Source organism: Cyanistes caeruleus, chromosome 3 (genome assembly GCF_971803275.1).
Source record: "Cyanistes caeruleus chromosome 3, bCyaCae1.hap1.1, whole genome shotgun sequence".
NCBI lineage: Eukaryota > Metazoa > Chordata > Aves > Passeriformes > Paridae > Cyanistes > Cyanistes caeruleus.
Window position 1 is genome coordinate 9,158,591 of NC_141703.1, and position 14,730 is coordinate 9,173,320.

General features: G+C 33.4%; 1 protein-coding gene across 12 annotated transcripts in view; it reads left to right on the forward strand.

Annotated features, from left to right (window-relative positions):
• Positions 1–14,730, forward strand: part of CFAP47 (cilia and flagella associated protein 47) — a 262,430-nt gene that overhangs the window by 105,950 nt on the left and 141,750 nt on the right. For all 12 annotated transcript variants that reach the window (XR_015284086.1, XM_086879766.1, XM_086879767.1 and 9 more), the window contains 2 exons: positions 1,347–1,527; positions 11,392–11,588. Coding sequence is in view for 11 of the 12 variants with exons in the window: in XM_086879766.1 (XP_086735892.1) it covers positions 1,347–1,527; positions 11,392–11,588 (378 nt within the window). In the remaining variant the exon portion in view is untranslated. The remainder of the gene's footprint in view (positions 1–1,346; positions 1,528–11,391; positions 11,589–14,730) is intronic.

Consider the following 14,730-nt stretch of genomic DNA (forward strand, 5'->3'; position numbering starts at 1 on the left):
AGAACAAGAATTTTGAATAATTATCTGTTTCTATATTTATTGTGCCAAAAAAAATCTATATTAACAACTAAATCTTAACAGCTTCCCAAACTCCATATGTACTTTTTTTTTTACACTGTCTTGACACTATGGAAGGATAGATTAATGGTCAAAACAAGGCAATGTCAGTTTATGAGTCTACTTTCTAAAACCAGCAAGAGAATTTGAGATTTTGTATTAAAACAGGGGTAAAAAAAGCAAACCAAAAAACCCCACCACCAAACCAAAGCAGAACCCAAACCTAGTTGAGTTAAACAGTAATTTGACCATCTTACACCTAATGGCAATCTTTAAGAACATTTGCTTTTCCTTTTAAATTGTGTTTTTGAATTCCCACAGTGGATTAGCATTCCTTGGCCTCTTGAAATATGTACTATGATACCTGCAGTCCTGGAAGTATTTTAAATCAAAATATTTTGAGAATAAACCAGTTTTATTAGCAAAACATGAATATTTTCATATTTATCTTCATCCTGGATTTTCTTCAAGATAATTCACAAAAGTCATTAATTCAAAGCCTTGTCTGTAAAAAAGACATTACTAGGTTTAAATTTTTTTCACTTTACAATTACTCTTGAGCATTGCAATTATAGTGTGTTATTGGATTGAAAAAGGCAATTTTGAGCAAGCAGTGTATTAAATCATTGCAGTATTTTTGCAACGATATCCTACAGGAGTCAAATTAAGTTCATTAAGAGGTTCAGATGCCTATACTGAGCTTGCCTTAATATCCTGTGCTAATCCTTTACTAATATGTTTCATGCTGTTGATTAGAAATGCTTTTTACTAAGAGGAAGAGCTAACTCGTCTCTAGAATTGATTCTAAATGCCCTAATTTCTAAAATGCATTTTCAGCAATTAGATATCAGTTAGCTAATAGTTATCCCTTGCCAAAAAGCAAAATAATTTTTTTTTCATGCTTCTTATTACTCAGAAACTTTTTGAAATAGGAGAAGCATCTTTCTACCACTGATACAAAATATTTTTCTTTTTATTATTTTTTTATGGTTTAAATTGTTTGTTTTACTTTTTTTGCCTTTCCTGCATATGCATAAAGGCTAGCCAAGTTTTTTTTCTGGGTAGAATGTGGTTTTACTGTAAATTTCAAAATGCAGTTTTCATCTGAAACAAATGTTTCATATGATGTCTAAAAATACCTTTTTTATTTTGAAGGCTCACTCAAAATTGCTGTGTAAGGTTATTAATTATTAATAAATGTTTAGAATTAAGCATGGACAATTTTAAATTCCTTAACCTGAAAATTTTACACAACTGTTCAGCTGTATACATTACTGTTTCCCTTGCAGAGACATGCACTTCTGAAACCCCGTAAGCGCCCCTCAGAGATGAAGTACGTGGATTACAGTGTAGAACTGAGCATGAAACACTTCTTTGAAGTTCCTAAAAAGTTCTCTATTCCAGTGTTAGCTTCAGCCAGAGTTAATTTGGACAATTCATCAGACAAATGCACTGCATCTCAGAAAACAGGTAATAGTCTTAAAGGTGATGAATTTGACTGTATTCTTTTGCCAAGATAATCTTTATTTTTAAGGTTTTCCTGAGTGGATCTAGAAAATGATCTTTCTTTCCTTTCAACTATTGATCAACATTGCCTTTCTCATCTCTACCCAAGTTCTAAATATTAGCTCAAACCAGTGCTTTCCACTTGCCATTGGTTTGTTGGTTTTCTCAAAGGCACACAAGCACAGGAGACTTGTTCTAAAAGACAAATTAATTTGGTCTGTTTATCTGACAGGTCCTGAATTTGTGCTCCCTTCCCATTTCTCTCTTCCACTTCTCATCCAGCACTGATCTGTGTTCAAATTGTGCCACTCATATCACTTCTCTTTTCTTTGCCCTCCTCAGCCAGCCAGAGGGAGATTTCAGCTAATGATGTCCCACTTCAATGAAGAGTTGTGCAGTACCTTTCAGAGTGACCTTGCCGTCTTTGGTTACTCTGTTGTCTCTAATTTTTATAGTATCTTAAATTTTGTACTGAAATTTGTTTTTTTTTAAAATGCTTTATTTAAACCTATAAAGCACTCTAGGTTGCATTTCTTAAAAAAAACCCTCAAAACATCTTGAGCCATTGAGATAGCTCGAGTCTGGGGAAAAGGAGTCTCAGAGGGGAACTTCATGTAAATTTGTAGAAACTTGAATTATACATAGTCCATATCTGGTTCTGTTTCATCAGTTCTTTTCTTAATCAATGTAGTCCTTCTGCATATTTCTGCAGTTCACTTCTCCAAGTGTCTCTGGAACCAGCTGTGCTTTCATGGTGTTTTTTTGATGCTAAATGTATATCTTGTGTTTATTGTTTCTGGAAAAAAAAAAGGAATCTATTTTTTTTTTTTTTAAGAAGTCTTTGTTAGAGATACTTTAACTGAAATATAATTTAACTGCTATAAAACATTTTAGGGTGTATTTTTAGGAAGATAGCAGCAGTAGTTATGGCAGTATTAGAAGCAAGACTGGTGAGGGACTACAAGAGCAGTCAGTAGAAGTTTTAGAATAGATTTAACACTGAAGGCTGGAACATGTCATGTGCAGCAGGATATTTAAACCCTAGTTGAAGCTCTTTCATTGTCAAGTTAATAACAATGTGTTTGTGTCATAATTAGTGTAGAGGTGAACTAAAAAAAAGAGTCAATGGCTTTGTTGAGTGTTTTAGGAGATTCTTTGGATTATGCTGTAGAAGAGCAGAATAACAGCAGGGGGAAAGAGAACCAACTCTGCACACAGAGATCTGATGTCCTGCCAGGATCTCCATCATGGTCGCATGAAAAAGGTTCTTAACTGACCAGTTGGCAGATCACTGTTGCTTAGAAACTAATCAAAATATTTTAGAAGTGGAAATGTGAATGAATATAGCTGAAAAATTTAGAATATTAATTGCATTGTATTCACTACAAAAAGTGTTGTGAATAAACTACATTATAATAAGGAATGTAGTAAATGAACTATATTACAGGGAGGGAAAGTAGTTATTTTACTCTTAGTTCATGCTGCTTCTTTATTCATGAATAGATATTAAACAAACCCTTGAAAGAGGAGAGTAATCAATGTAAAGTCAGAAATTAGATCATACCACAGTGTACACAATCTTTTTGATATATATTTTTTCTTTCTAGGATGGTTTATAGTTACATGAGGAAGTAGAAATATCAAGATGAGCAGAGAAATAAATGGGGCTTTTGTAGTGAATTCAGAGGTGATGAGGTAGAGAACATCCAGAAAGGGAAGCTGAGATAACCATGTGACAGCATGAAAACAAATATTTATTCAGTAGGGAGACTTTGCCAACTAATTCAGTGTATTTATTTCACTAATGAGGAAACACAGGAGAATTTACAGGCTCTTACAAAACCCAATATTGTGACAGAAGTCCCTGGCTGGTGGTCCTGGGCAAACCATTGGTCTCATCTGAAAATTTTGACATCATTGTCTGGGAAAGCAGCAGTGTTTTAGCCATGGCTGTAGCTTTCCTCAGGGTGGGAGTAGCTGGTTCTCTGAAGAAATGACCCTGCTTAGATTTATGAAGAAAAACAAAGGCGGAAGCAAGCAGACTAAAATCAATCTTCAGATCAGAATTTCTTAGATTGCAGTAGCAGGAAGTGTACAGCCAGTATTTTTAGAACTGTGCTAACAGGGAATTAGAAGGTAAAAAAATCAATTCCACTCACAACATTTTCTTGTAAAATAGATCTTGTTAAATGAACTTAATACATTTTTGTCATTGTTTACAGATCAGATAGATAAAAAGAGTAGAGTATGTTTACTTTACTTCAAGTGTGATATCTTGATCAAAACCCATACTGCATACTTGGATAGATCTAAACTGATACATTTCCAAGACTGCAAACCTTAAGAAAGTCTTGTTCACTCATTATTGGAGAGTCATCAGAAAGGGAATCCTTAGGAACCAGTAGTTATTGCACAATGTTAGCTACATTTCACTAATTTGGAAGATTTTACAAAGACTCTGTTGAGTTAGGAATGACATAGATTTTGTGAAAATGTTAGTTGGAGCTCTTACATAGTTATCAGATATGAATTTTAGTGCAAGCAAATTTGGAATTCTACAGAGTCTGCAGGCTAAACCATTTGGTATGTAAGAGGATCATGTCACACACCATGGTGGTTGTTCACCTTTGTCTCAAATGGGATTTTTAAGAGCTTTAGTTTCCCTCTATCATCAGAAATATCCTGGGAAATAATTCAATCTCCATATATAGCTCAGGAGAAAGGTAATTGACAGTAAAACTGCAATGCTTTACAAACCAAAGAATGGTAGATTGAACATTCAGAAAGTCATGTTAGGCATAATAGAAAAACGTTGCAACATTGAAATATGTTGCCTTTTTCTTAGAGGGGTGTTAAGAAAAAATGAGAAGGATAAAATGTTAAGTGGGATTAAAAGAATGGCTCAAAATTTTAGCAATAGGGAAATAGCATCCAAAACCATCTCCATGCTTCACCAAACTGACAAGTTCCTTTGAAGGTGAAAGCACGAGAAACTTTGAATAGAGAGCTTTTATGGCTCAGAGTTGTGACTTGAGCTGTAACTTTATTTGCCAGTGTCACTGATTTTGTAATGCATATATGTGTTTATAATCTCTATCATTATTTAAGATTTCCTGCCATGCAGTCTTACTTTACAAAACTGTATCTGTGCAAATGAGTATGCTCTTCCTGCAGGTAAGGACCATGTTTGGTAAGTCAGAGCTATTATATTGTCTCAGTTGAATAGCTTTTATAAGCGTTTTTTCTGCTGAATATTTGCTGGTTCTGTCCAGCAGCACAACACCCACTGTGGTTAGGAAAGAAGGAAATAGCTGTGGATTTTTGAGCTGAACTGTGAAAACTAGTGGAAAAGTCAGTGCTATTTGTCTTTTCAGCAATTAATCAGCTGAAAATCAGCTCCAACTAAGTTTTAACTAAGCAAAACAACTTCTTAGGCAGTTTGGTTTCTTTGAACAATGTGGTTTTTATGCTAAATAATGTTACATATCAAAGATGAAATAACATAGGTAGAAAGGGGAAGAAGAGCTTTTTTTTTTTTTTTGCAGTAATGTCTCTCAAAATGTTTGAGAAATCTGCAAAGCAGCAGAGTACCTATCTCACAGTGTGAACTGAAGCTGTCAGCTCTACTTCCCACTCTGTGTTCTTCTGACATCAGCCCCCTTGTTCTTTCATCAAAGGATTTGTTGTAAAATTTTGAAAAACAAGGATCCTTGAATGCATAACTGAAAAAATACAGTGCAGGTATTGAAAAGTGCTGTTATTGTATTATGAAGGAGAACATAATACTGGAACAGCACATCCAGTTCTTGTTCCACACTTTAGACCGAAGATTGCAAATGAGGAAGGGTTCAGCCAAGTTCTGTAGATATTTTCAAGGTCTTGAAAGATTGAATACCTTGATGACTCTGTGATCTCTGAGGGAAAGAGGTTCCTTTCAGGGTACCTGTAGCTATTTAAAAAGGGAAAATATGTCTGACTGTGGAGATTGTTAAGTGCTCTATGCAGAAAGCACAGCATTTTGTACATAAGACAGAGATTTGTAATGAAACAATTTATGATTCCTGTAAAATTATATGAATGAGAGGTTTATAAAATACAAACAAACTCAAGAGAAACAAAAGTCTTTCTAACACTCAGTCTTTTTGAAAAGAAAGTGGAAGCTTTCCTAAGATACATGTTTTTGCTCTAAATTTCAGGTTAGAGCTTAATATAAGAATTATTTGGTGAATAATTATTTGGTGAATAAAATAAGAGAAACATCCAATAATAGTGTTTTGGTATTAAATAAGGATTTATCCTAGAATTAGGAAATTCTGTAATTTTCTGGACTGGGCTATGCCTTTATACATTGTAATGTGACACTGACAATTGGTTTGAGTAATGGAAACAGGAGTTCCTGAGACAGAGCACTTCACAGAGATGCCCGTGACACTTCATCATACCGCAGCACCCGAGTTCTTTATAAGAAGGTCTTCCTGTTTCTTTGGTTTTCTTCTTTTCAGGCTGGGTTTTTTTTTTTTTTTTCCAATCTTCTGCCTTGAAATGTCTTTAGATTACCACTTGGGCTATTAGCAGGAAACCTGGTAGCAATACCCTTGGACAAGACGATTTTAAAAGGAAAGAAAATATATGTGAGACATATATGTCAAAATGATTGACAGCAGTGGCTGTTCTAAACATTGCAGCAGCACACTTCAGTATTAACATATCAATACCTTATTTTATACCTTTTAACAATAACCAAATCCCAACATCAAATGATAAATACATAAATACATTCCATCAGTAGTGCTAGATGTGTGCAGTTCAATAAGGTAATGGTAGATTTTAATTTTCATATGGAGATGCACCTAAACAAGTGTGTCCTGATAAGCACTTTCTGTATTTTATTAGCATGTGCCTTATTGAACTTTTCTATGGCAAGCATGCACTGGGAATACTTTTTGTTATTCTATATAGTTTAGGATTTTCCTATGTTTATAAAAATAAACATAAAAAAACCTAGGTCTGAATATAAAATTAAAACCCCTTTTTTGGTGGCTGGGTTGTACTATTTCACATCAAAATTGTCCATAAATAAATAAAGTTCACAATTGATTTTCAATGAAAAATGTTGTTGCACTGTGCTATCTAATTTGGATTCAGTATCAAAAGCTAATATTAGAATTCTGTTGCCTCTTCCTACAGGATTTGACAATATTGGCTCCCTGCTGTTAGACTTAGAAAGAAAATCCAAGAAGAGTTCTCTTGTTTTTATTTTTTTTCTTTTTTTACCCCTTTCTACCCAGTGAATAATGAGAAATCTTTCTCTACAGAATTGTCAGGAAGTGTTAGATATTTTCTACTTTCTCAATAATTGTTCCTACAGTTAATTTATTCAGATTGTTCAGACTTCTTTGTGGCTTTTGGTAAAGCAACTACTGACTTAATTTTTTCTCTTTTTTTAATAAAGAAAACCTTTCCTCAGAGAAATCTAGATTGAAAAAAGAAAGGTACTGCACCACAGAAGTCTCTAGCTATCTCTTAGTATATCTTTTCACTATAAGCCTTCATTACTAATTATGCATTAACTTACTATTTTGCAGTAAGTAATATAAAAGATTTGGTTTTGATGCTCTCTCCATGTAATATTTCCTTATGCATTCAGTGCAGTCTTTGTAATCATTCTGAGCTCTCTTCCTTGTTTGTAGGAAATTTTGTTTTGTCTTCCAGTCACAAAGAAACAGTTTTGAATTTTTTTTGTAAATTTTGTGTGCTGTTTTAGAGAGACCTTAGCTCTGACTGTGTTGCAATTTTAGATCAAGTCTTTGAATTATACTCTTATTTTATCACTGTAAATTCCTTATAATTTGCTAATCCCTTTCAGCAGGGATTATTCATCAAATGGCTTAAGAAAACACCATCATGTCATGGTTCTTAAAGCTGTATTAAGTAAACTTGGCAGCATTTTCCACTGGTGTCGTGACTACTTGTTTCTAAAGTGTCTGTGAGTATTTTTCATAAATATTAGGGATAATGATTATTAAACAACCAGCTCCCTACAACTAATTTATTGTAGTGCCACACAGCTCCTCACTGCCTTCTGAGTGATACAAAAACACAACTGCTGAGTATTCATAACAAGACATTGAAGAAAAGTGCCTTCCATTTTAATTTTTAGATCAATTAAGTAAAACCTTTCATTCTTTTTTCCCCAGTAGATCTTCCTTTTCTGATTAAGCATATTTAACTTTTTATTTAGATGTGTAATGGTATATTATATTATATTATATTATATTATATTATATTATATTATATTATATTATATTATATTATATTATATTGTATTGTATTGTATTATATTATATTATATTATATTATATTATATTATATTATATTATATTATATTATATTATATTATATTATATTATATTATATTATATTATATTATATTATATTATATTATATTATATTATATTATATTATATTATATTATATTATATTATATTAACAAAAGTCAGAAGTCTGGATTCTTAATTATGGTTGCTTATTTAACCTTCTAGGAGTCCATACCTGCAAATTCAGTTGTGAAGTTAATTTAACCAGGTGTTTGTGACACATTCATAGTGTCAGAGACTGAGATAAGTTCAGTGAGAAATTCAGCTTTGAAATTCCGAATAGATAGAATCATCATTGCTGAATAAAAGCTAATGTGGAATTATTTGATGAACTGCTGAAGGCCCATACTTTCCTACCTTCACAAATTATGACAACAGATTGTGGTGTGGAAGAGATGCATTTCTATTTTTACTCATTTAATCCTCCCACAATTTGTAAGAAGGCTAAAAGTGATTACTATGGGCTGTTATTACCTTACAGAATATATTTTTCCTTACATTTTGATGTCAAAACAACTGTCATTAGTTTTCTTTGAAAGGTACTGTTTGTAGGATAATGCAGTTAAAGGATTTGAATTCAGGCAGATTTAAAATGATGAGTTATAATGTTTTTAAGAACCAGAGGACATGAACTTTGTTAGTTCTGGTGATCAGATTGTGTTTTGTAATAAATAAATGACACAAAATGCCAGGCAGTTGCCAGAGGACATGACCAGTGCCTGTTTGCTGTAATTTAGTTTTCCAACAAAGCGTGGTAAAATTGCACACTAAAAGTTTAGTTTTTGAAAATGCCTCTGTTTTGACAACTGTCTCACAACAAAACCCAACATGATCAAGAGAATGTTTCCTGTAGGCATTTTTCAAACATAAATCTAGAAAATAAAAGTGTCAGCTTATTTCACATGGAATGCTTCCCTGTCGAATAATAAAAATCCTGTGTAGAGATGGAAACTGTAGCAAACCCCTGCATTGCCCTGCCTGGCTTTTCACTGCTGAAGAAATGCTCGCAGCATCATTCTTTTTGATGGATGCAGACTCTGCCTCCTGCTGCATAGGAATTAAACAAATTATGCCCATGACTTACTGTTGACACTCTTGTTTCAGAAATTGTTAGGTAAGCCAGTTGTGGCCCCATGGATTATGCTGATTAAATCTTTGACTATAAACCTAAATTAATCTTTGTTGAATGTCTTATGAGACTGAGAGAACAAAACATGCTAAACTGAGACATTTTTAAGCCCAGTTTACTTTATGGTATTTAAAAAACATTTTGCAGGGAAAGAATTCAATCTTCACCTATAATTTGTGGACAAATGATTTCTTTAGTTATTTTGATTTGGAGGGACCAGGTATGACTGCAGAAGATACTTATCACATTGAATAAATGTAACCAATTTACTTGCTTTCCTTTTGATTCATTGTAATTGAGCATAATATTTAAGTTATTCAACTGACATAATATTTAAGTTATTCAATAACTGACAGTTATTCAACTGATTTCTGCATAAGAAAATAAAATTATTAAAGTAATGCCATACTAAATATTATAATTATGGAATGTACTTTTCGTGGTTTTTCTTTTTAAATTTTTCTATAGGACACAATTCTGTTTGAAAGTGTGCATTTCAAATATGGGTCCCACTCGGGGAAAAATAACCTTAGCTATTAGTAATTAAAATTTCCATTTAGTGCAAGAGAGTAGAATTTGTACAGAAATATATTGGATCTTTTGCTATACTGTATTTCTTCAAGTACAGATTTAAACATTAACTTGAAATGAAAGTATTTAAAATGTGTACTTTAAAGAAAATGTTTTATTTCAAAATCTTAAAATAATTCCTGTTGACAGGGACTGTACTGATGGATTGAAAAATGCATAACTGACAAACTCAGTTTATTTCTGTGGAAGATAGCCCATGGGGATAATAATTCAATGCTAAAATAGGACATATTGATAATAATTAAAAAATTACCAGGCCATTAATCTTGTCTTTAAAAGAGAACAAATGAGTTATTTCAGAGAGGGTTAAACCTGAAGTGCAATTTATAATCTTTCTGATAGTCTAGTAATGTTAAAAGATGAATATGTCACTCTGTGCAATTTGTCTCTTGAGCTTTTATTGTGGAAAAAAACATAGTGATGTTTGACACAGTGATGACATAAAGTCACAAGAAAAGCTCAGTTAGGTGTTCATTTTCAGAGGTGAGATCTGAATACATGAGGAGCGCTGCGGGGTGGAGGAGAATGAGCATCATTGCAAATGAAAATTGATTTCACTTTCAAAATTCAGTTGTTGTCATTGAAGATATCAGAATAGTTTTAATCCAGTTGTCATGCATACCATCAGAAAATAAGCCAAATGAAGGAGAAAAGGGAAAATTTCACAAGACTTTGTTTGGTGTTCCCCCTCAGAGAGAATCGCATTGTTTGGAGTTTTATCTGTAAGGTTCTGTTGTGTCATTATGTTGTCTCTGACTTCTTTTATCATCTTTTTCCACCTTTAGGCATTAGTTTCTAACCTTGAAAACAATGAAGAGAAATCAGTCTTTGTTACATGTAAGACTCCAGTTTTTACAGCTGCAGTCTTCACATGGTTTTTGAGGTTTCTTAGAGACCCTTGGGACTGAGGAACTCTTTATGTCCATCAGTGGAGTTCCTCCTCTGGAATGTGTCCTACAAGGGCTACCAAGGGGCTTAAAATCCTGTGGAAGAGTCTGATCTTTTCTGTAAGCAAGAAGAGAAGAGGAAATCTTTGCAGCAGACTTGTTAGGCCTGGCTCTGTTCAAAGATGGACAGCATTTGTATTGCTTCTTCCTTGCCCTAGAGATGACGGTGGGGAGTTTTCCCTGTGTGCTGCAGATTGGGAAAATGGGACTTTCCATGAATCTGTTTCAGCTTGGACACCCCTGATGATTTTAGAAACTCACACTTCCATTCCAAAATTTGGCATAGAAAAATGTCTAATGAACTGTCAGGAGAACTACTACATTTAACACAATTTCAGTAGTTGCTGGGGGTACTCAGCCAAATATACTGTACTGTCACTGGTATCTCTGATGGTAGCCATTGACAAAAGTGTAGTAGCTGGTATAGTTTTAAAAATATTTAAAGAAATTCATATATGATAAATTCTACTACTAGATTTAAGAGATATTTTAAAGTAACTCTCTCTGCACACTGCTAAAATCTACTGCTAAATAGAAAATATTGCTTACATGCTTCAATATACCATTTTTAGGAAACTAACTTATATGGTAACTCTCCTAAAACTTGTTTCTTGGAAATTTTTGCATGTACTGCTGGGGAGACTCTCCTACAGTTTATTTGAAACCTCTTCAGATTCTGCTTGTGAATTCAGTGTTCGTGAAGAGCTTTACACCACCATAATATATATGCATATTTTATATATAGGGGAAAAAAATATTGGTTTTAATATTTATTTTTTTTTAGGTGGAATTGATACAGTTGAGTTTCCTCTAAAATTCACTCCTAAGCATGCTGGTTGCTACCACTGTCAGATTATTCTGAAGTCGTCCTGTGACATTCGTGTCTATGAGGTTGAATGTGTGGTGAATGCAGACCAGGCCGATGCACAGCTCGAATTTCTATCTCCAGCTTACCAGATGGTGACTCAGGAAATTCCAATTGTAAGTTCACTCTACTGCTGCTAACTAAATTAAGATCAATACTGTTAAAATTTGCAGTCCTGAAATGCAGAAATGCATGTAAATACTGACTTGAGTATTAGTTCCCAAAGCCCATGTCGTAGATAATAGAAAACCTGTGGAGAAAAATAATTTACTTCAAGTTAATTATTAGTCTGATGGGTTTAATTTTGATATTTTTCTTCTGAAAATTGATAGTCTATTATTTAATGATGTTATCACAGTGAAAGTGAGAAAAGTAGTTATTTAATTTAGGGAATAACTACACTATTACTGAAGAAAAAAAAAAAAAGATATGCTGAGGAATAAAATAGAAGAACTGTATTACATACAGTTAAAAAAACGTGGTAAGCATAGCCAGTATATCATGAATAGTTTTATCATATCTATTTTGTGTATGAAACCCTTGGCACATGAAAAGTAAGACCAGAGCGAAGATGGGTGCAATATCATCTCTCTCAGAAAAATATTGGTCAAATTTTAGAGAACTTAAATAAAACAAAAAAAACAAAAAACAAAAAACCAAGCTCAAAACAAACAAGCAAACACAACAAAAATTATAGGGAAGGAACTTAAGCTGTGAGAGAAGGAATAAAGATTCTTTAAAAGATAGAACCAGTAAAATATTTCCTGAGGTCTGACCTACAGTTTTGTCCATGTACTTTTGATTGTAGAGCCACTAAGGAATACTCTTGAGGTAATTTATAGAGAAATTATTTTGAGATTTTGCAGTCAAAAAAAGTGGGGGCAGATTCAAACTGAATATCTGGGGAAAGGCCATACTGAATGCTCTGTCAAATATTGAGAGTAGACAAGGAACTAGTACCTCAGAAAGGAAAGAAGAAAATACATATTATAGTGCTATCTCTTCTTGCATACAAGTTTTAAGATATTATTAATTTATGTATTAAACACTGATTTATTTTGAATGTTACATTAGCCTAAAAACAACTGATACATAACACAGAAAGGGGATTTTCTACCTTGCTTAAACAGACACTTCCTAAACAGATTTGCTTTATTCTTCTGATGGATTTATTTTTCACTTTAGAGTGTTCACTTTTTAGGAGTTAGATATTTTACATTTCTATATTACTCATTCTAGCTGGAGCTTCTTCAACTACCAGAAATTCTCCCATATTTTTATATTTTTATTAGCAGTATTGTATTTGTCATTTAAATTTTCTTAAATAATCTGTGGAAAAAGATATGCTCATTGTGGAACTGGAGTTACTCAGTCTGCTAAAATTAGTTTCTTAAACCAAATATTTAGTGCTCAAAGCACTTTTTACGGACACAAGCAAACTAACAGTCATAACATGTGTTAAGTGGAACATTTTATAATGGAGCAAATGAAGTGGTCAGCTGGTTTGCTTAAAGCCATACAGTGAATTAGTGACAGAAAGAGGGTAAGAGCCCAGCTGAATCTGAGATCTGTGACTGGTTTCTTTTGGAGTTTCCATAATTTTCTCAAGCATGAGATGAATGTAGCTGTTCCATCTCTGCCTTTCACACTCTGCAGGTGTAGGTCCAATACAATTATTATGTACCTTGGGTTGAACCACCTGCAGTGCTGTGAGGAGATTCTGACTCCATCAGCATTAATTGTGTTTAAATTAATTCACTTGACAGGCTTTGGATGAGATTTTCCATTAAGCAGAGATCCTGTAGGAATTAGATGATTAATTAATTAAACCCACTAATGAACAAGTATAAGGCAATAGAATGTAACAAATATTTTCTTTCAATTTTCTGATGTTTATGGTCATCCTTAATATTTTCCTTTAGAAGACACTTTTAGACAAATTCATGCCATGTTAGAAGGATTTGTTAGAAAGGAATTTCACAGTGACCATTTTTGTCAACTACATTTCTCCAGATGACAAGTTTTTGTGTTAGAGATTAAGAAGAAATATTTGTGTTACATATTGATGTAATCATCACTACTGTAGATAAAGAAAACATTTGATACCAATTGTACTAGAAACCACTGAAAATAAAACAACTTAAGCACCCAAATTTTCACAGTCCTCCAGAACCTAGGTCAATCCTGATGATGTTTTTCCTCTATCTAAATTTTAAAATGTTAGATTAGCAGAGAGTGATGACCTGACAATTTTATACCTGGCCAGCTGGTTCTCAGATGGATAAAGCTTTTCCTGATATTGTGGAGATAAAAAAGCATGATAAAAATAATTTTTTTTGGTCTTTTCTTCCCTTTCATTTTATCGTTGGCATGAGAACATCATACTTTTTTCTTTTGTATTTTCTACCAGAGATGATGTCATTGTTATTACAGAATTGGAGACATGGTGATGGAAGTTTTTTGTAAAACTGAGGCACTATACAAACCTCAACATTCCACACAGACCTTGACTACTGGGAAATTTGCCAAGTAACACTGAAGCATTAATCATACATATTAATCAGACCTTAGACACATGGTACTGTAGGTGTGGGTAGCTCTGGATTAGCTCTGATGACCACAGGTTTTTTGATTCTGAGACTTTCATACACAGAAACAAAGACTGAAGTATCATCTCTATTCCCTGAAATCCATTCTTTCTCTCTGATGTTTGTATGCAATTTTCCATGGATGAAGACCTTTATAGGTCAACAGATTACCTCCTCTTCTCATAGATCAAATGAAATTAATCTTCTCTGTTTGACAAGGCATGAATTAGCTCATGAGTGACAGTTTATTTTATCTTTCAGATGAGTGTTATTTATTTTATTTTTTTTCAGACTGGATGTTTGGTCATTTGGTTTTTTCAAATAGCAGGAGGCTGAATAGGATTATTTTGTTTTTGCTATTTTTAGGCAGCCTCTAAGCATATATTATGAAATATCTCACTTTTTACCATCATCAAGCAGTCTTGTGATACATCTAGATGCAAGATAAGCATGTTTCTTCTATAGACACAGGCTCATATTGCTCAAGACAGGCATTCTTTAAATTAGTTTTGTCTCTTGAAAAACCAGATTCTGAGAACACAGGACTATAAATTCTCCTTTGGTGATGGAGTTCTCAATTCCTAAGACTGATCCTGTAACACTGTCAGAGGCCAAATGAAGCAGTATATGCCAGCACACCACATCAGCTCTTCAAAGAGGTGTGCCAAGA